The 21,551-nt window shown below is 39.6% G+C and overlaps 1 protein-coding gene across 1 annotated transcript in view; it reads right to left on the reverse strand.

Moving 5' to 3' along the window:
* Positions 1-21,551, reverse strand: part of SNX4 (sorting nexin 4) — a 33,490-nt gene that overhangs the window by 10,247 nt on the left and 1,692 nt on the right. The window contains exons 2-7 of the mRNA XM_009069922.1: positions 12,897-13,035; positions 12,671-12,820; positions 11,539-11,586; positions 7,492-7,547; positions 2,724-2,796; positions 1,164-1,225 (exon numbers count right to left, since the gene is read on the reverse strand). Of these exons, the coding sequence (XP_009068170.1) occupies positions 1,164-1,225; positions 2,724-2,796; positions 7,492-7,547; positions 11,539-11,586; positions 12,671-12,820; positions 12,897-13,035 (528 nt within the window). The remainder of the gene's footprint in view (positions 1-1,163; positions 1,226-2,723; positions 2,797-7,491; positions 7,548-11,538; positions 11,587-12,670; positions 12,821-12,896; positions 13,036-21,551) is intronic.

The following is a 21,551-nucleotide window of genomic DNA, read 5'->3' on the forward strand; positions in this document are numbered from 1 at the left end:
TCAACTTAAAAGAAAAAAAACCACCATACAAACAAACCCAAACCACCTAGCACTTAATATGAACTGGGGGATGGGGAACAACAATGAACTTTCCTAACCAGATTTTGGTCCAACATGCTCATCAGGAGAAACTAAGCTTTCCAGACTCACAATACATCAGACAGAAGCCCCTCATTCCAAAAACCAGAGTGGGATTTGACTTTTGTAAGCATTTTACTGCTCCTGAAACCATTTGATGTTTGTAGCTTTCTGTTTTCATAGTAGACTTCTGTTCAGTTCTGTTCACTAACAAAAGTGAACTAGTAACGGTCTCATTACGGCAACTACCTATTTACATTAGAGGAATTATTTAGATAAAGAAAGAAACAGAGCTACAAGAGAGATAGCAAAAGATTTGTTCTGGACATCCAGGTATGTACACTACAATTATAATTGTGTTCTCAGTTTTGTAAAACCTTAGAAGATTTCTCAGTTACAAGAATTTGCAAGGACAAAAGGAGAGGCTTCCCTTATATTTCACATAATTTATGTGCAATGCATCTATTCTGTCCTTCATTTTTTCATAAACATTCCACTCTGCTGATGTTGGCATTTGTTTGTCTTTGTGTTATTACAGAACTACACCTAATTTCATTTTAAAACCCCCAATGAGAAAGACATCTGCAATCCATTAACCCAGAGAATTAAATTTAGCACTTGAACAGTGTGTAGAAGCAGGAGGTTTCCCTTAACCAGAAGTTTAGATTCTTTAATTCTCCAGTGAGATGGAAAACTTGAGCATGCAATTCACTCATATAAATCAAAAAAAAAAAAAGATTGGCAAATTCGCTTTTAAAAGCTACTAAAATTGGATAGATATAATTGTTGATTTTTAACCATTAAAAGCATCTAGAAGCTTTTCAGAGACAAATGCATGAAGACAGATAGTGAGTTACTTTCTGAGGAAACAAGATGCCAATGCAGCAGCAAAAGGCCCAGAGCTCTGACATACAGAACAGAAAGCTTAAGTCTTCTGCTAGAGACTGAGCTCAGCAGACCTGGAGATCACTGTATGCAACACATTAGTCTCATTAGCACTGCAATACCGAATTTTTCAAGATAGACAATGAAGTGTTTCAAATATACTTTTCAAAAGGATAGCAACATAACCAATAAGCTCTTACCTGAACACTCTTCCATAGTTGCCATGGACTTTGTAGACACCGTAGAGCCGGTCTGCTACCCTCTAAAACATTTGAGAGTCAGGTTTTTGGGCATCAACACTAAGTGCAATTGTTTTGTGAAAATCCACACACAACCTTCAAGCTAAAGCCCCAATAGTTTTACACAGGTAAACAAGATTAGGCCTAAAGCTAATCTAAGCCCCTTCTAAAAGAAAAATCAACAGCATTAAGTCTTGGAGATGGAAGTTGCAATCAAAGCTATAGTGAAAAGCGGCATTTCAAGTGTTTCTTTGGAAGTGATCATTTATAGGATATACCTATGGAGACCGTAAATAGCCAAGTTACCTTCAGTTTTTGATAACCAAATATAAAGCATCCTTTATCCAAATAATGCCAAATTTACAAGCACACCTGTTCATTTAACTTCCAGATGGCAAGACAAGTCCATCCTGACATCAAGATTTTAGGGAAACCTTCAGCAAAATTCAAACAATTGACTTGATTTTTTTCATCCAGTTCAGTGCACCGAGGGAAAGGAAATAAGCTATCTATTGCAGAACTTGTCATTTCAGCTGTTTGGAGCACCAGTACCTGCTGCAGCCACACTACAATGCTGGCAGCACCTTCAGAAGAAAAGACATGTACACACTGAAATGTGAGTTGTAATCCAGCTAATGCCCTTGGAATCATGATGTGCCAAATGAATGAGTGAAGTTCTGCAAGAGCTGCCATTACAGGTCAGTCATAGCACTAAAAAGGGAACAAGAGCAAATTGCCCAACAGATCTCACACACACAGCCCTGAGGAAACAGGACTGTCTGTAGAACACCAGTGATTAATCCTCTCAAGAACCTTGGCTCATCAGGGCAATCCATTACCATCCTCTCTGCCACACAGTTTCCATCTGCAGTTAAATCCCCATTGAACACACTAAAAAGAAGTATCATGCTCTCATTATTGGAACTGTAATTTCCTATTTCCTTTTTGTGACTTAAAAATCCAACAAATCTTCTACTCTCAATCCCATAAAGTGTCCTGATGCATGACATAATTATTCTCATCATTAGAAAGACTATTATACATCACAGATCAAACAATAAGGCAAAAGAAGAAAATGCATACTGGGAAGCACACAGGATTCATACTCCAAGGTCTGGAAAACAAACTATTATATGTCTGAACAAAAAATAGTGTTTTGGGGCCCTTCCCAGCCCAGCCATCCAGCAAAAGCAACTCCTTTGCTGAGCAGAGAGAGGCAGACACCTTGAGCCTCTCTAACACACTTCACTGTGATATGTGACCATGGCAGGAGAGAGCAGATCAGCCACATGCACTGTCAAACTCAACCATCCTATCTGGAACTCTTCCCCCCTCCCAAATCTGTACAAAGTCAGTGCCTCCACCCCTTGCTGTCTCCCACTCCACACTCCAGAGACAGACTCCTTCAGGCAAAACCGCCCTTATTCTAGAACACATACACCACTTCTTTTGCCTATACAAGAAATACTGCCTTATAAATAAATCATACTATTTGTCACGACACACATGGGAAATACTTACAGCTCTGACTCGCAGAAGGTGTGATATGACAGACTGCAGTTCATCGCTATAGTGTTTTAGCTCAGTAAATCTCCTGGGAGCAGGAAACAGATAGTACATCATTAGCCATCATGAAAGCAAACTTTCACAGCATGATAGAGCCACAATGCCACAGCCAGGAGACAGAGCCTGGACTGTGCTGGAGTGGAACTAGCTGAAGACTCCTAAAGAAGGGACTGCAGAGTTTAATTTCCCAGAAGTGAACAACCCAACACTTACATAACTGCTATTTTTAATATGCAAATGTGAAGGCTCAGATCAATTTAAGAGAAAACTTTATTCATAAAGTTTATTCATGGGATTTACAGAAATCAAACATTGGTGAACAGGAAAGCTTCAAGTAAGCACAAAGCCAAAATCTTCTGCAGCACATTTCTTAATAAAAACACGTTCACATTTCTGACTTGACGAAGATACTTTACCTCCAAGCTGCCATAGAGCCAGTTTTGGGCATAGCTTTCCAGGAGTTCAAGGAAGCATTCACAACTACCACAACTCCTCTAAGGCTAATCTGCACAGTAACTGTAACATTAGATATGAAATCCTACTGAGACTTGTACCTGCACAGGAGTCATGTATGGTTAAAAGCCATCAAACCACTACAGCTTAACAAGGTACCAGGCAGGTAACCCATCACAAGTGATCATGTGCACACTGCTGGCCTGTCACTTCTGAAGAAGAGGCATGTTATCAGCCAGTCTGGTCAAGCCTTGGAGGTAGTTTAAGCTGATACCTTTAGCTAATGACTAAGATGAATCCTTTGCCACAGCTTTGCTAGTGACAGGTAACCAATTAAGCCACAGCAACAGCCTCCTGTGTACATGTAAACCCTTCCTAGTACACACAAGTCTAACCATGACCTACTTTGGTACATGTATTTATTTCATCCAGATGGGAAACCAGAAACTGCTACCTAAATTACTAAACAATGAACTGAATATAAATAAACACAGAGGAATGCAACTAGAATTAAGGAATGGGAGACTAAGATTAGTCTTCTAGTTTGACGCTCAAGAATGAAAAAAACCCACTTCATCCCTCCTCCCACCACAGGCATACAGTCAGGCTTTGTGTTTTGGAATAGCTTGTACCCAAGAGGTCTTACTGAAATGAGTCGGGTCACTTGTTTGGGGTGATTGAATATGAAATTCCAGGGGTTTTCATTTAACACCTCTTCCTCCCCTGCCAGGAAGTCTTTCCCAAAAACATTCTCATCCTTACATTCAGGATGTAGAAGCTTTATTACAATTTCTAATATTTTTGATTTCCAAGAGGCATCTTTTATAAGATTACGACACACACAGGGTTAAAGTACATAAAAAGATTTAAAAGCTAGCAGAGAAACTGTATGGGAAAAATAAATATAGTCACTGATCTGCGCAGTGGGATTTAGAGAGCAATCTTTTCAGTTTACACTTTATAAAATATGCACCAGGGCTGCATGTCAGACAGCTGCAGACACGAACAGTGAAGATACTTGAAATAATTGAACTAAAAACAAAAGATTAAGGAGCATGCCTTCAGCTCAGGAAGACTCCCCTTTCCACTCCAGAAATTTATAATGAAGAGTTTTATTTATCCTGTTCTGTGGCAAGAAATCTTTTAGGAATGCTGTACTCCCTGAAGGCAAGAGTCAGGAGCCTGAGAGGACTTTCAGTACCCTAGACTCCAGCAGCAATACATCTTCTCCTATACCAATTCCTCTATTAAAAATAACATCATTTTAAAAAAATTCCTACTTCAGAACCAAACTGTCTTCTTTTTATTGTTCCAGAAAAGCATAAACCAAAGTGCTGATATTTTATTCCCAATCTTCTGTGAAGGTTGAAAATTTTACAAATGTAATTTTCAGGAAAAACTGTTTTTAAGAGGGTGATGACGTTCCAGATCAAAGGTTTATTCCTCAAGTAGGACTTAAGTCCTACTCATTGCTCATGTAAAAAAATTTACATAATTATAAAGTAATTTTCAAACTGAGTTCAGTGAGGCATACAAAGGAATTTTTACTTTCCAGTGCATCATAACAGCAGAAGCATGAAACAAGACTCAGTTTTGGCACTCAGGTACTGAGGTCTTTTTAAATAGCACTTTTCACTTGGTTTTACTGGTTCTGCAGCATTACCAACAGTCTAGATACTTAATTGAGCTACTAAATAGAACTTGAGACACAAATGAAGGACTGATCAGGTCACATTGGTGTAAGAACACCAGCAGGTCTCTTAGAAATATCTTTTATGATACTGGCAAAGAAGAAAATTTCCTTTATGATAGGCAGCATTTCAGTACAATTTATTTACTTCGTGCATCTTAGCAAAAAAAATGCCTGCATCGGGCAGTACCATTCTCCTGTTTAGTGAAGGAGATACTACAAGAACAGGACTGTTCACTAAGAACAAACCACTCAACTGAGTAACCAGACAAAAAAAGCCCAGAAAGCTACTTTAAAAATAAAAAAAAAAAAAAAAACTGCCTTAGGAAAGGATTTAGTGTTTTCTAAAGAAATCTTTCATCAAAATAAAAAGCTCTAGTTTTTAAAGCCCAGTCTCCTGTTTAGTGAAGGAGATACTACAAGAACAGGACTGTTCACTAAGAACAAACCACTCAACTGAGTAACCAGACAAAAAAAGCCCAGAAAGCTACTTTAAAAATAAAAAAAAAAAAAAAAACTGCCTTAGGAAAGGATTTAGTGTTTTCTAAAGAAATCTTTCATCAAAATAAAAAGCTCTAGTTTTTAAAGCCCAGAAAGAGAACAAAAGGATGGGGGCCATGAGGCTGAATCAGAGGCCTGCAGTAGACACAAAATTACCTCTGAGCACCAGAATAGGTTTCCATCACCATTTAATTCCACCATTAAAAATGTTAGTTGCTTCTCACAGGAGAAGGTTTAGTTTCCAGTCTACATTTGACCCCAAAGAACACTGTATAAAGCTCCTCACCTTGCTAAGTTAAAGGATGCAGCTCCACAGGATGGCAAGGCAATCCAGGCTGGGAGCTGCAGCTATTCTTCACCTGAACCTCTCCTGATCCAGGAACCTGAAAACCTGCACTCCACACAGCAGTCACACCTTTTTTTTCATCAAGGTAAGTTCACACTTTACCACCCAGCCATACAAGCACCGAAGGTAAGGCAGAGGGGCAAGGCAGCACATTCCAGGCAGCTCAAGCCAGGCAGATCAAGGCACTATCCCTCCTGTTAGAGCCACACATGCTGTTTTAAAAGGCTCTCTCTGAATTTTGAAAAAAGCAACACAAAAAACCACAGGAAAACCCAACAACTTCTGCTCATCAGTTATTTATTAAACAACTTGCATTCCCAAGCTCATTTGGGAAGCTGTGTAGCCAGCAGAATACAACAGAAAACATGTGCCATATCTCTTAACCACTGTGAAGGCTCTAGAGACAGACACTTGGGGACTGTATTTGTTACAAGTACTTTCTCATGTTTTCCTTGTATTAACTCTTTTCCTGCTTTTTAACAAGCCACTTCTCACAACTGCTTTGCTTTCTGAAACATCACTACCTCAAAACATAACAGGATATTCCTCACCTCAGCGTTAAACATTCTTGCCCACCTATGCCTACAGTCAAACTTCTGGCAAAGCTCACCTGCAGTGAGAGCAGGAAAAGCTAACTCCTACTGGCCACAGAGGAAGATGACTGAGGATGAAGTATTCAAACAAGGAGTCAATTTCACCTACAGGTACAGAGAGAATTTCTGCCTTCTGATCTCATTCGTGACTGTTGTCTTTTATATTAAATCCCAGCTAAAAGCTTCCCTTGCTGCCACAGAAGGCTGTGAAAGCAAGCACAATAAAAAAGGAAGGACTGGACCAATTCACAGCTAAGTCTGTAAGGAGTTTCAGAAAGGTGTGTACCCTCTGACATCCTCAGTACAATACCCACAGATTGTATGTAAGTACAAAGGTAGCAGACAACAGAAAGCAGTCAGGCACGTGGGCTCTCCATAAATAGCATCTCCTATTGCCACTATTGGACAACAGATGAACCCAGAAGGACATTTTGCACAGGTCTCCGTGGCTTATAGATAGCAAACAGCAACATCTCTTGGCCCTATCACCACACACTGATGTTTCTAACTATTGCAGAACTAGAAACTCTGACTTTACCCTTTCCACATCACCCAGGGTGTGATGAACCTCCCACTACATACCCTGGCAATTCTGAGCAGTTTTTCAATCCAGCAAATTGCTCTAGTGCCTGTCCCAGAGCTTCCTAAACTGCAGCAGAGCTGAACTGACCTCTGATTTCCAAAAGCATCTGTGAAAATTGGCAGCTTGAAGAGAACTATGAACTGCAAAAACCAGAGTGTGAGCATCCAGAACTGTACACTAGCAAATTTTTGGAAAGACCTAGTATCAGTCTGTATTCTGTTCACACTTCGAAAGATTTCTTTGCAAACAAATATTGAGAGGTTCTTCTGCTGAGTGTGGCTTGGGGTTTCTTTTTCCACTCCTTTTAGTGTATCTAAAATGAAATACTTGTTCTGCATAAAGTGATGGAATTTTTCTGAACATTTCCTGCCCCTAGAAACAGGATTCATCAAGCCTCTTCACACTGCCTCCTTACTGGGCTTCTGCTAAGATCTGAAGTGCAGAAAGATAATTTTTCTTTTCTGAAGTTATACTAAAGAGATAGAATATTCTGTCACCTGAAGATACAGTTGTAACTGAAAAAGGGAAAGGGAGGGAAGAAGGATGTGAAATCTTACTTGTCTGGATTTTTCACTCTGAATGTTGCATTAAGAGCTTTTAATCTGGAATCTGCCTGAAAAGGGGGGAAAAAAAAGCTTTGTTAATTTAATGCAATTAAATTTCAGTGACAAAAAAACCTCAGCCTTCTGGCATCACCATTAGAAAAAAATCCTGCTTCTTGGCATACTTAAATCTTCAAACATTGAACAAGTTGACACTAGCTGCTCTGCATGTCAGATACTGTTATTAAAAAATCAAAAATCGAAGCTATTTTTGTGAATATGATGCCAACAGTAACCACTAAAATTAAACTGGTATAATCCAAATCCCACAAAAATAGTCCCTTCTGAAAATGCTACACAAATCATGGAGTTATGATACACAACCCTACATTCTTTTTAGATGAAGCAATTAGGTAACACAAGACCATATGGACAAGCTATTTTATATTTTTCAAACCAAATAAAACCAGTGGTAGAGTGACCTCTATATGCTCTTTATTACTAGGAACAGTTCCCCAGTGAAATCAAAATCCTATATATGGTGTTCTCTTATTTTATGACTTGTTTTACAGAAAATATGTAATTTGTATATCAGAATAGAGCCATTTTTAATGCAATGTTCTTCTCTATAGCAGAGCATATATAAATCTCTACAGAATAAAGTTCAATGCCTAATTAAGAAGGCAATTTGCTGCTTTAATTTTTGAGATGTTGCTTTACCAATTACTGCAACGGCAGTATGGAACCTTCCTAAGGTTTTTTTTCCCAGTTTAATTGAATATTAAACTGTGCAATGGAGATTTACTCTTAATAAGGCACCAATGCAAACAAGAGATCCCAACATCATCCACAGAGGTCCCACACCACTACAAGCCTTCGTTTCTATGATGCACTTCACACACAGATCTCTCAGGGCTGCATGAAAACTTCAACTCTGGGTAAATGGCTGGAGTTTACTTTTGATCAAAACATCCTTCTTTTCAATAAAAAAATTATAGAAGCACATCTTGCAGGATGTATAGATTTCCTATCGTGGACTCCTTGAGCTAACAGGCTGTGCCACAACTGCAAGCAGTGAGTTACTTCAGCAGTACTTGTTAGTGCTGATATAAGACAGGGATATTTTGTGCACTATTACAGCCAACTCAGAGCTTGGAGAGCTATTTTGAATTTGACAGTGAAGGGAACACAGTGTTTTCCCAAACCAAGAACAGAGTCCTTCCTTCAGGGCCCTCGAAATAACCTCTACAGATGAGACAGGCACAGTTTGAGACTGTTTCACCTCCCACTGTATTTGGGCAGAGCAGAAGATACCCCATACCCAGCCTGGAGAAAAGGAAGGTCAGGGGAGACCTTATTGCTCTCTACAACTACCTGAAAGGAGGTCATAGTGAGGTGGAGCTTGGTCTCTTCTCCCTTGTAACAAGTAACAGGACAAAAGGAAATGGCCTCAAGTTGCAACAGGGGAAGTTTGGATTGGATGCTAGGAAAAATTTCTTTACCAGAAAGGTTGTCAAGTGCTGGATCAGGCTGCCCAGGGAAGTGCCCAAGTCACCACCCCTGGAGGTGTTTAAAAGACACATTGATGTGGCACTCAGGGACACGGTTTAGTGGTGGACTTGGCAGAAGTAGGTTAACTTTAGCTGTCCTTCCAATTACCAAACCACCAATATGAAACATAGTCCACAAACCAAAAGGTAAGCAAACAAAATCCCCAAGACTAAGACTGACTGACATTGGAAGAAACCAGGTTCATTGTCACCAGCACATGTGGCACTTCTCTAAGAAAAGAAGGCAAGACAAGGCAGCATGGGGAAGCATGGCCAAGATACCAAGTCCCAGCCTTTATGTTATTCAGAGTGTTTCACAGGCTTGTATGGTCTTGGACCTCCACTGCTATACCCCAACAAGTCAATACACAAGCCAGTTAAATTTTGGGTTGTTCACATGCATCTGTGTGTACTCCTCACACCTTTTCTCACAGAACAAGCACCACCTATATACACTGACACTCTCAGAGTCCTTTCCTCTGAACAGCCATTTCAGAAAACGCTGTATTCATGTTCAAACAGCAGGCACTAAATGCATTAGAATCTGCTGGGACAGCATACACATTCCCAGGTTTACATTGGGAAAGGATCACTTCCCACCTTACACTTAACAGGGCGAGTTTTTGTCTTTTGTCACAGACACATGCAGTGCTCTGAAGGAAGAGTTCAGGAAGCATACAAGCACTGTGAGGCAGGAAGCACAATCCTGCTAATGCTCAACCATCTCAGTAGGATTATTTCCTTCTTGCAATCGCAGCACAGTAACTCCCACACACCACTTTTGAGCATTTGCACCAGTTAGGATTCTAGAAAAATGTCTGTCCAGTCTTAAAATTGATTTAAGACTAATACATACAAGCATTTTAGAGTTGAACTCCCCATCAAATGAGGTACAGTTGAGGCATTTTCAGACATTTAATTCCTACTATGATCCCATAATCATTTAAGTAAACTGAAGAGAGAGAGGAATTTTCTCTTTCCTAAAGGAAGGGATAAAATCCCAAGTGACAAATCCCTTAAATATAAAATTAAGTGCTGGGGGTGGGAGGGAGGAAATGCATGATTTAATGACACAGTTGGCAGAACAAACAAAGTCTCCAACATCAACATTCAGCTGTAACATGCTACACTGCATTAATGCCTAATTTAAAGCTTAGTTAGCCTGGTTCAAACCCTTTCAGACAAAAGACACACCCTGCTTTAATGCAGCAGAAGCAGCAGCTACATGTAAACCAGTGGTCTGATTCCAGCCTAAGACATGCAGTGAATAGAGGATTTTTCCTCCAGCATAGTGCTAAATTTTGAGGTTTTATACTTCAGATGCAGAATAAAGGAAGATACTTTCTTCCAAGCTTTTTCAAGTTATTTTCTTCCTTAAGGAAACAGAACTGTAAAAGAGAACTATACACACCAAAATCTAGAAAGTAAGCAGGACTTCTCATCTCCATTTAATCTACAATGTGGTTTCAGGTAGGCAAATATTTTCAGTATTCTGCTGTGAGTTTTGTTCCATGCACACAACACTGTGTGAACTCCTGAACATACCCTGCCAGTACAAACTTTCTGAACTCCTGTGAGTGTAAGCTGAAATAAAGATGTGCTGACCAGGAACACACAGCTTCAGAACTTTACATTGTTTGCATTATGAATAGGAGCAATATGCAAACCCCACTGTGTTGGAAGAGAATTATTGTCAACTTCAGTTATCAACAGCGTCAGTGTCAAAGCCCCTTGGACACTGAGGATAAGAGCACCAGTGATTTTCTTTAGCTCTCACTATTTAGAATAATTCTTCATAATCCACCTAGTTTTCAGTTGTGATTTCACCAGAGCAGATCACATTACAATGAAACAAAAAGCTCAGTATTTGTCCCCATATAGTAATTCTTCCAGACACAGCACAGCAATCTATCAGCTTCTCAGATTCTTGTCCTGTACAGACACATGACCTTTGATCATTTATTCCTGCAAGTCTTCCACCAGTTTACCCAGCCATGAACTCACTGATGTCAATGGGGATAGTATTACTTCAAGACACATTCTGTTAAACAGTTAAGGGGCACCAAATCTGTCTCAGTCCCTGTCAGCAACTTCTCCTTGTAAAGAAACCCTACAATTCAGACCTCTTTGCTTATCCTTTTTTTGATTTTTTTGATACCTTGCACCTCTTACCAGGCTAAGACACTTGTCTTTAAAACAATGCTAAACTAAACTGACAACATAACTGAGCACTGCTCTGGGCTCAAGCTCATTAGTTTTAAAACTTATGAGGATCATAATTCTACATTACTAGCAGAATTACAAAGGCACATAACAAGCCTTCTAGAGAACAACTGAAGTCCTACCTATCACATGCCAAGAACATCCCTGCTTTCTGTAGTTACAAGTATACATCAAGCAATGCCTTTAACTCATTCTTATAGCAAACAGCCTTTCATAAATAGCTTAAAACATGTTTGCTGGAATATCTCTGTGTCACAGCAGTCATGAGACAAACAATGACAGTAGTTACCTTTAACTGAAATCCAGTCTCATTCACCATTTCTTTCCATCCACCTTCCTAAAAATACAGGAAAAGGATGTTCAATTAGAGTGATTTAAGAATGCTGCAGCTTTTACAAGTCCCTATATGAGAGCCTGTACCAGAAAAGCTTCTCCAGTAAGCCTGGCTCCTGCCTCAGCTATCCTCCCCATGTCTTTTCTAGAGTCTGGGTTAAGAACAACCAATCATTATGTTATGTTTACATACTAATCTCCCCCCCAAAACCCTCTTCTCTTCACTATTCAATTCTATGAACTGAAGCAGGAGCCACACAGCTTTGTCCAAAGAAGCAGCTCAGCTCTTTAGAAGGTAGCTACCACCAATTGCCTATGAGATTATCAGCAGCTCCAAGGACCTTTGCAGCTCAAGGCAGAGTACATACAGAGAACATACATGTGAGAACTGTTTGCAGTGCACATGCCCTCACCTCACTCAGGTGTAGTGGTTGGTTTTCCAATGTTTTCAGCTCCCATGCATTGGTTCACCTACACACTACACTGTGCTGTGGCAAACACAGCTGCTCAGTCCACTATTTGAGAACCTCTCATGAAAGCACAGAAAACAGAAACATCAAACATTCCCTTGAGCTGAAAGCAATGCTTAAGCTGACAACCGGACCACAACGTTCGTGACAATGCATTATACTGATTTTGGACCATGACACATACAAACGAGTCATGATCCAAACTGCAAAGCTAAAGCAAGCATGGATATGCAAAAAGTGAATTGGAAGCCAGTACTGTCTCTGCAGCCAGCAGTACAGCATGCTATTTCAGCTTTAGATCTCGGGAAGCATTCCCAACCAACATGCATTAAGTTCCCAATATGCTGTTCCAAAGAGGTGGAAATTCTCTCCTAGGAGCCTTAAAACCTGACTGGAAAAAAGTCATAAGGTACATTAGAAAGGCAACTGTACAACTGCAGTGAGCTGTTAAGAAGCTTTTAGCTGGACAAGCCTTTTCCACCTCAAGTTTATTCACATTGCCTGTCCTTCCTCTTGACACAGAACAAGCTATGGGTCAACAGGAGGGAAGAAGAGCAAAAGGACATGATCTTAAATAAATACTCACTAAATAATGTATTTAGAATAACTTTACTATACCTGTGTTAAAAAGGAATAAAAGATTTTGTCTTGGCAAAGTACAGGATGTGAAGCCACACGTAACAAGAAGTTTTCCAAACCAATTCTTCTTCTTTCCACGAAATCCGGATCCATGTTATCTGCTGATAGCTTATGCCAAACAAAGTCAGCCTAGTTAAACAGAAGAACGTCAATAGTAAACAAATCACAAACAACACAAAGCAAGCTGCAGCCTCAGTTTCCTTACCCGTTTTTCTGGCAAAGGTGGAACAACAATATGTGGGTAAGTAACTGACAAGTAATTCCTCAACAGCTCAAATTCACTGTAACGTCTCCACAGGGAATCCACTGGGGCACACTGTCCCTCGCTCTGGGGCTCAACAGCTCTGAAAGGTAAAGCAGCAAGTTTGAGCATTACTGAGCTACCACCTACTCCCTCAAACCATCAGTGCAATTATAGCCACAAGAATAGTAGTGGTTACTGCATAACTTGCCTATCATCTAAAGCAACCTCAATTAATTTCATGCCTAAGGTGACTTAGTACATATCACTACAGAATTAGACATCTTTCCCTTGCAACAGCACAATTTCATGAGCAGCTGAAGGATACAGAGAAGGAATTTATTAGTCAGTGGCAAAGTCTTCAGTGGACAAAAATTGTCTTGCATAGAACAGCTAGAATAGCTAAAAATATAACTACAAAAATATTAAGACATTTAAAGGATATTTTTACAAAAACAGAGCAAATTTCAAAGTACTTCAAATTTATTTTTTTTCAAAGTGATATATTTTTATATTTAAGGACTAGGGACATAAACTCACTGGAGTAGGAAGGCTCAAAATTGATGCGTCTGAAAAATTTGTTGAAAACTTAAAACCAACATGACCTAGCAAGGTATTAAAGGATTTTACGTTACTATAAAAGGAGAAATTATGGAATATTGTAGGATCGGAAAGTAATATAAAAACCTGACAAGGAAAATCATTTTTCATACAAGACATTTCAAGCAGCAGAAATACTTTGAAATATAAAATAAGCATTGGGTCAGTAACACTTCTTGGCAGTTAGCATATGCCAGAATAAACACAGAGAGAGAATTCAGACAAGGCACTTAACAGAAACCAGTGATGTGTATGTATACCTTAGCTCTTAATTAAGTGACTAATTAGCATACAGAGCACTGGCACAAACCTACACGAAACACTGTTAACTATGTAATGAGACGATCACAGATTAGCTGAGGTTGGAAGGGACCTCTGCATATCTGTAGTCCAACTCACCTGCTCAAATCAGGCTGCTCAGAGCCACATCCAGCTGGGTTTTCAGCATCTTCAAGGACAGAGACTATCACCACACTGGGCAACACACTCCCATGTTTGATGGCCCTCACTGTAAAAAGGTTTTCTTACCTTTAAATGGAATTTCCCATGTTTGAATTTGCAACCACTACCTCTTGCCCTCTCTCTGCATCACAGAAAGAGTCTGACTCCATCTTTTTTACCTCCTCACCAGGTACATTGCTAAAATCCAGAGCTGTCTCTTTCAGAAGCTGCATAATCCCATCTCTCTCAACCTCTCCTGCACATCAGACACTCCAAGCCCATAAACATCCTCATGGCCCCTCACTGGATTTGCTTCAGTAAGTCCACATCCTTCTGGATGGTGCTGGAGAGCCTGGAACTGGGCACAGTAAGTTATGAACTACAAGTAGTTACTCCTATGGTACCAAGTAGAATAGAGTGCTACATTATTTCTTCCAGCAGAAGTCAGGCTATGCAGTTCTTGAATTTATAAGACCTTTTTGAAGTTTTAAAACATCTAAACAGCACACAAATTATTGCATTTTTAAGCTATTCTTAACCTACAAGTCTGGATTGCTAATGATCTTAGTGAAAAACAAACAATCCCACTCCAAAGTGGCCCCAATCATTTGATACATTTGAACGAAAAACAAGATGCCTCTCACCCATTTCTGAACTCTTGTTAGAGATGAACAACCTTGCTATATACTTTGGTTTATATGAATAAAGAAATCAGTTACATCTTGAGGTGGAAATAATGCAATACAGAATTATGCAAAAGATATCTTTTAATGGGTAAGGTGGAATAATTTTTGTATATCTACCCTTGCCTTGGGGAAAGGACATTAATTCCAGGTGACTGCACTAGTAAGGAGAAAGCCAACTCTATAAGGAAGAAGAAAAAAGGACATATTTATAATACTCAACACAAACTGCTGCAGATTAAAACTGAGAGTGACTTAAGAAAAAAAGGCAAGCACACTGCTGACAGCCACTAAAGCACACTGCGAATCCCACAGAATTCTTCCCTATCAGGGGATTTGGATTCAGTGAGGTTGTAACTGCAAATGCAGAGTTCTGAGGAGAGTAAGCTCAACCTAGCGCTGGACTGACAGGCTGTGCAGCATTCCTCCCTACACTAACGTTGCACAACTTAAACATTTCGAGAACACTCCAGCTCAAAGCAGGTATCTAGTGACTGAACTGTTGCTGAGTAAGAAGCAAATTTGAATAGATAAGGAATGAAGCTACTGTGCCTCGAAAGATTAATTGTTTAGTCGAAAGCTGAAGGCACAAACCTTACCCTCTGAGAGGAGAAACTCCCAGCAGGGTTTGGTAAGCAATCTGGCCACTCAAGACACTCACATAAAAGTACTTCAGAATCACAGATCCTTTTAATCTCCAGCTTCAGCAGCTATCAACCAGTTGCACTGACTTACACCACGGGTTTCAAGAGCACCACTTCTACATGAGTTTATCATCAACACCTAAAACTGACTCCACCAATACATCAGAGGATTCTGCAGACCCTGTCTGAGAACATGCTGCACAAGCAAACATGAATAGAGAGACAAGAAAACCACAGGTCATGTCTGCCCTGAGAACCCAGCCACATCCCAGGAGGACCCATCTGTGCTGCACACACAGATGCTGCTACACCAGCAGGAAGGCACCAGAGACTCACCTAGAGCTCAGCAGACACATCATACAGAATGAAGCAGACTGCAATCACCCTTACCCTAAACGCAGGAAGATTATGGATTCAGATTCCAGGTCTGGAACAAGGAGTTCTCCATAATAAAATGGATGCTCAATCAGACAAGAACAAGAGGAAGAAAAGAAAGAAAGAACTGCAGGATGCAGGTCCATTGCTATTACATGCCTGTCACTCCTAAGCATAGCCATTTCCTGGTCACAGCAAACATAACTCGGATTGGCACAGGAGTTGTGTTTAACTAGCTCTTCTTTCCTGCATTGATTTTTCTGTAATATGAGAGCTTCATTATTCATCTTTTTCTAAAATGGAACTGAAGTTTAAGACTGCATCACCTCATAACTGGAGGCAGCCTAGGTGCGTGCACACACTGTGACATTCATGGCAGCCTTGCACACTTTGGACATACAGTAGAGCTACAGAGGCTTAAGATCTTACCACCAAACGCTGACTGCAAGAACAGTTCACCTTCTTTTAAAAATATGATTCTTATTTTCCTTGTCAATATGAGCCCCTAAGGAGAAATACTGCTAGCTGCAATTATTTTTCATTTCCACTTACCTTATCCTATGGGCTTACACTGCCATGGGCAACTTCAAATATAAAGTTTTCTACCTCCCAAACATGAGGTACTTAGAAAAGTTCTTTTGTCTGTTTCATTTCAACACAGCATGTGCTTATGTGTTGTCTTCTGCCTCTAACCTCATTAATTATCAATGCAGTGCAAGTCTGATCTGATTCACTTTCTGAATAACCTGTAACATCAATGAGGTCAGTACAGAGTAGAATAAGAAGGAGTTTATCTCTCAAGGAAGTTTCTGGCCCAGACATTCCTACTCTGCTTTCAAGTGCACTTCAGCAGAAACACAAGTTCACAAGATGTTAAGAGAAGAACTACCATGAATTTTGGTAGTATGTATTTCCAAGTGGCCTCAATACAGCATTCTCATATCAACTACAGTAATATGCATTAGAAGTATAAAATTAGGCAGCTTGTCTTCCATAATTAATCTGCCTTAACTCATCCTGCTCTGGCTTGCCATTCCTCCACACACCCATTTTTGCCAAGTCAGCTTTATTGTGTAAAAGTTGATTTACATTTTTCTTATTACTCCCAGTTCCTGCAGTCAAGAGAATTACATTATCATTGAAGAAGTTTCAATTGTTTTAGCACCGTAAGTGTGAGTTTAGACCTAAAGAACAGTGCTCTGCTGCAAACTAGCAGTAGAAAACAAAATGAAAACAAGAACAATGTGTTTAGAAATTCAAAAAGTGACTTGACAGATTCAAGTCTGTTTGGGGAACTACATATACTCTACTTCCATAGTATAGATTACAGGTGAGAAGCAAATGCACTTACATTTCACATTCCCATCCTACAAATATTGAAGGAAGGCAAATATTTGATAGCATAGCCCACTCATCATTTGTAAGGGTGATTTGTGTGTCAACACAGCACCAGTAAGCTGTCACTGTAAGAGATCACAACCTTCTGGCAGGAGAATGTTCCAGGGTAAATTATGCTCTTAATGCTTTGTAATTGTTTTGCAGAGTTAATTATAAGCTACAAGCAGCAAAGACCATGTGGAGCCTTAACTGTGCAAAAAAATTCTCAACACGTCTGTTGTATCAGCTTTGTATTTGTTAGCATGAACAAGAACACATCAGTTATTTTTTTAAAAATCATAGTAGTAACACCTCAGTCCACACATATATAGCATTAAGCAGAAAACTAAATATTAATCAAAATTCTTAAAAGCCCATTTAGGAGTGTAGCACTTGAGCAGGGAAGGACCTTTATAGAGAAGTCTAGTCCTACACCAGCACAAACCACTACCTTGTTACTTGAAGTTTTATGTCCACACGGGGCCTCAAGAACTCCAAGAGGAAGAAAGGGACTGCCAGACCAGACCATGCCACTCACTGCAACTTCCCTGCCCACACTGCAGACACTAAAGAAGTTCACTAGATCTAAAGCCTACTGTCAATTTATTCTCACACAGCAGATCTGTGGACAACAGGCTAGGCTTCCCTCAGTCTGAGTGCATCGAGCTTTACAACCCTTATAAGGGGCACAGAAGTCTCACACTATAAGCTGAAGAAAACAATTACATTGCTATCAGAGAACCTTGAAGGTCCTGTGCAGTTTGTTCTTTCTTAAATAGCATCTGATGCAACCTCCTTACCAGTCTGTGTTAAGCAGTCTGATTTATTTTCTTCTCAGATGATACTTCCTTTATTCTAACCTGCATTCATTCTCACTGTCTCAGAAGTGCAAACACTGCCTTTTTCAGTTGTAGTTGCTGCTTTTGTCTTCATACAACACAGTTCTTGTTTCGGGTAAAAAGCAGTTAAGAAGCAATCGGGTAAAGGGAGCAAATGTGACAGCAACCTGTTAGACACTTGTCCAGAGAAATGTTTTGCCATGGCACAAAGCTGCATCCTTACAGTTACACCCCAGCAACAATCTGCCACCACATTGCCCATTCTTTGCAGGAGGGAAATCCCTGCTGCCTCTGCCACTGCAGCAGCACCTGCTCTAGATATTTTTCTAAACAGGCTACAAAACTTTAGTTTAGTGACTTTTAGTGACAGCATTTTGGGAGGGCACCTATGTAGCAGCTAACAAATAAGCTTGTTTTTTAATTAACTCATTTGAATAAATTTAAGACTGATTTTGAAATTATTAATGCTAGTTTCAGATTCCCCCTTACACCTAAGCTTACAGTAAAGTTGCCAGATTCTGCTCTCTGGAGCACACAGCACTGCAGAGTTGGGCAAAGGAGGGGAGCAGCAAAGCTCAATGGCAAGCACTGTACAGCCCTCAGTTAGGAGTTGTGACCTTACCATGGCCTTTTAAATGAGGTAATAAGAGTTTGAAACTGCATGGAAGGATTTGGGACAGGCAAGCAAGATGAGAGAAATCTTTTCTTTTTTTTTTTAATCACACCCAAAATGTCTCCACCTGGTTACATATGAGGCCATAAAATATCACCAATTACAAGGGCATTTCTCCCCTGGAACCCCATTTCAGAAAGGAAGTAGAAATCCACAAAGGTACTCATTACACTTAATACCTTCACTACCATCTAATTTTTTAGACCATGTTATGAACTCCCCCATTAAATGCAAGTATTGCAGACCAGTTTCAATTAAGATTATAATCACTTGTTGACATTCAGTCAAACTTCTCAATTTGTTTTGGTTTTAAAAACAATATAATACTTGTACAGTCTTCAGGCAGGAAAACCATATGTTTCCCCTTTAAGTACCCTTTTAACAATGCAAGTTATTCATTGAATGAACCAACCTGCCTGAAAAAATTAAAAAGACAAAATTGAAACCTTCAGCTTTCACGTCCATAACTGATGTTATCATAACCGATTCGAAGATTGAATTAAGGCAAATGAACGTGACGTGGAGTAATGTGAAGTGCCAATGTGAAAACTTCAGTCCATCTAATTAACCTCTTCTCACTTCCCATTTAAAACTAATTATCTTAAATGAGCCATTTAACAATTCTGAACACAATAAAAAGACAAACGGCTGCAAAATGTTAAATTGGACGAGAAGGAACTACTCGGGTTTATTTCCTTGTAAAAGCAATCACCTCTTCAATGACAGAAGTGGTAACTTTACTTCAGCCTTTGACCTTCCAATGTATGAGTAGTGACATTTCCACTTCCCTACAATGGGCAAGGTTCACTCTCTGTGCAGAGGAACACCATTTTAGAGGGATGGGCAACTTTTCCCACTAGTTATTTAGGAACACTTTCTGTATTCAGGCCTCTCAGATAGCTGATGTGTAAAATGATTGCTCTTCTACCTGGCAAGCTGTATGACCAAGAGGCACTTCTCTCGCCAGAGGATTTTTCACTGCCAGGGGATTTCTTGTTTGTTTGTTTTTTTTCACTGTCACCCAGTTTGCTGCATTTAACTAAAACATACATTTATTAGGTAGATTAATGATTCATAATATCAATCAAATGAAAATCAACAGTAAACTAAGTTTTCAACTCCTCTGTATTCTTTTACCTCCCAGCTCTCCCGTTTAAGGCTCATGCTGAATTTAACTTCCTTTTTCCCTATTTTCTTTAGGAAGGAACAGACAAGTCTTCCTGATTCTCAAAGTCCAAAATCTGCCTTTTGCTGTTTTATCAGAAGACAACACTCCTCTGCAGACATTCATCCTGTGCCTCCCCCCAGGAAACCCAGGCCTGGGCTTTTCACCTAGCCCAGCATGGAACAGGAGTCCCTGGGAAGGACACTCAAACAGAACGTAACAAAGGAAAAACTCCTGAAATCCCATGGTGCAGCACTTCTACCACTGAACTGTGGCCTGGCTGGCTATTGATTTTCAAGTTCGTTTCTCTCACAGAAACTTTCTCCCAGAGTTCTTACACTTCGGATGGGCAATCCAAGGTCTTAACAAAGAAGGAATCACTCATGACACAATTTAACTACTGGAAAACTCTCCAAATACCAAAATGAGAAATGAGATTAGTAACTTCACAACCATAATGGGGGGAGTAAAAAGGAAATACACTGAGTCACTTGACAAATTACTTCAAGAGGAAGTGAAGACTAGTAGGGCTGGAAACCAGGAATCCTGCTATAAAGCAGTCAGACACCAGGCTGAACAAAGTTGTGTAACTTTTTCCTCAAGCCACATTCAAAACAAAACAAACCAAACAAAAAAAATACACTCTAGTCCTAATATTGTTTGATCACAAAGACCAGGCTAGAGATCTTAAAGTCAGCAGGGATGGAAGCAAAGTGAAATAAATGGAAGTGTCCTACTACTACAGAAGAAATTGTTTACTTTAAGGGAGAACAGGAAAAAAGGCATTCCCTGTATGTCCTGTAATTAAAAGTACATCAACACAGAGCACTTTAGAGGTGCTCTGCTTTCTGACTGACTTTCAGCTCTGTTGTGAAAAATAACAGGTACAAGAGCAGGCATCAAATTCTGGGGTTTATACTATGGCAGTTCTTGTAGTTTTGTGCAGACTGATATAAGACACAGCTGCCTAAAATCCTAACAAGCAAGTCTGAATTCGAGTAAGGTCCTGGATATTTGCAATTTCCCTTGTGGAAAGCAAGTGATATACTGACCACTTATACCTTAAGGAGGAATATTTAGCTAAACTTCTTAATTATAAGAATTTATACTTGCCTTAATGCCATTTCCCACAACGAGGTGGAAGTGTCCTCTGTGCTCACAGGAAGAATATCAAACAAAGTTATTTTTAAATAACTCTACACTGTAACAGAAGCTGTGAAACAAACTGACATCATGACTAATTGACTGGAAAAAGCTCATCACAAAAATTGAATTAGCTAATGCAGAAAGGTATAAACCAAGAGTAAAGGGGATGCTTTCAGGAAGCACAACCCTTGGAATATGCTGAGGCCCTGCAGTCTACAGCAATGGAGTTTGTTTTGTCTCAAAGAAACATATCTACATGAAGGAACAATATCACTCAAAAAAAATTCAAAAGAAGTCACATGAAAATGTGAGCATAGTAATAAATCTTTTCATTTGGAAAAAAAAAGAAGTAAGCAACACCACCACTTGCATTTTGAAAACATTTTCATCAGCACTGTTGAAACTAACATGTTAAAAGTTAAAGCACTCAGCTCCTGTTCTGTAACAAATATACAGTGTTCATAATTGCATCCATTTGTGTCTCATATTCACTCAGACACAGTTCCTTAATTCAAGCTGAAATTAAATCCTAGATAGCAGTGACAGTGGAACCCCAGTGCACATAAACATAATGCAACTATTATTAAGTGGTCTTCCTTTTATATTACTGTAAACTGAGTTTTATTCCTCAGCTACAAAATATCCTATTACCCACAGACAAATTACTGTGAAGCCC

The sequence above is a fragment of the Acanthisitta chloris genome, unplaced genomic scaffold (assembly GCF_000695815.1).
Source record: "Acanthisitta chloris isolate BGI_N310 unplaced genomic scaffold, ASM69581v1 scaffold3280, whole genome shotgun sequence".
In the NCBI taxonomy this organism is placed as follows: domain Eukaryota; kingdom Metazoa; phylum Chordata; class Aves; order Passeriformes; family Acanthisittidae; genus Acanthisitta; species Acanthisitta chloris.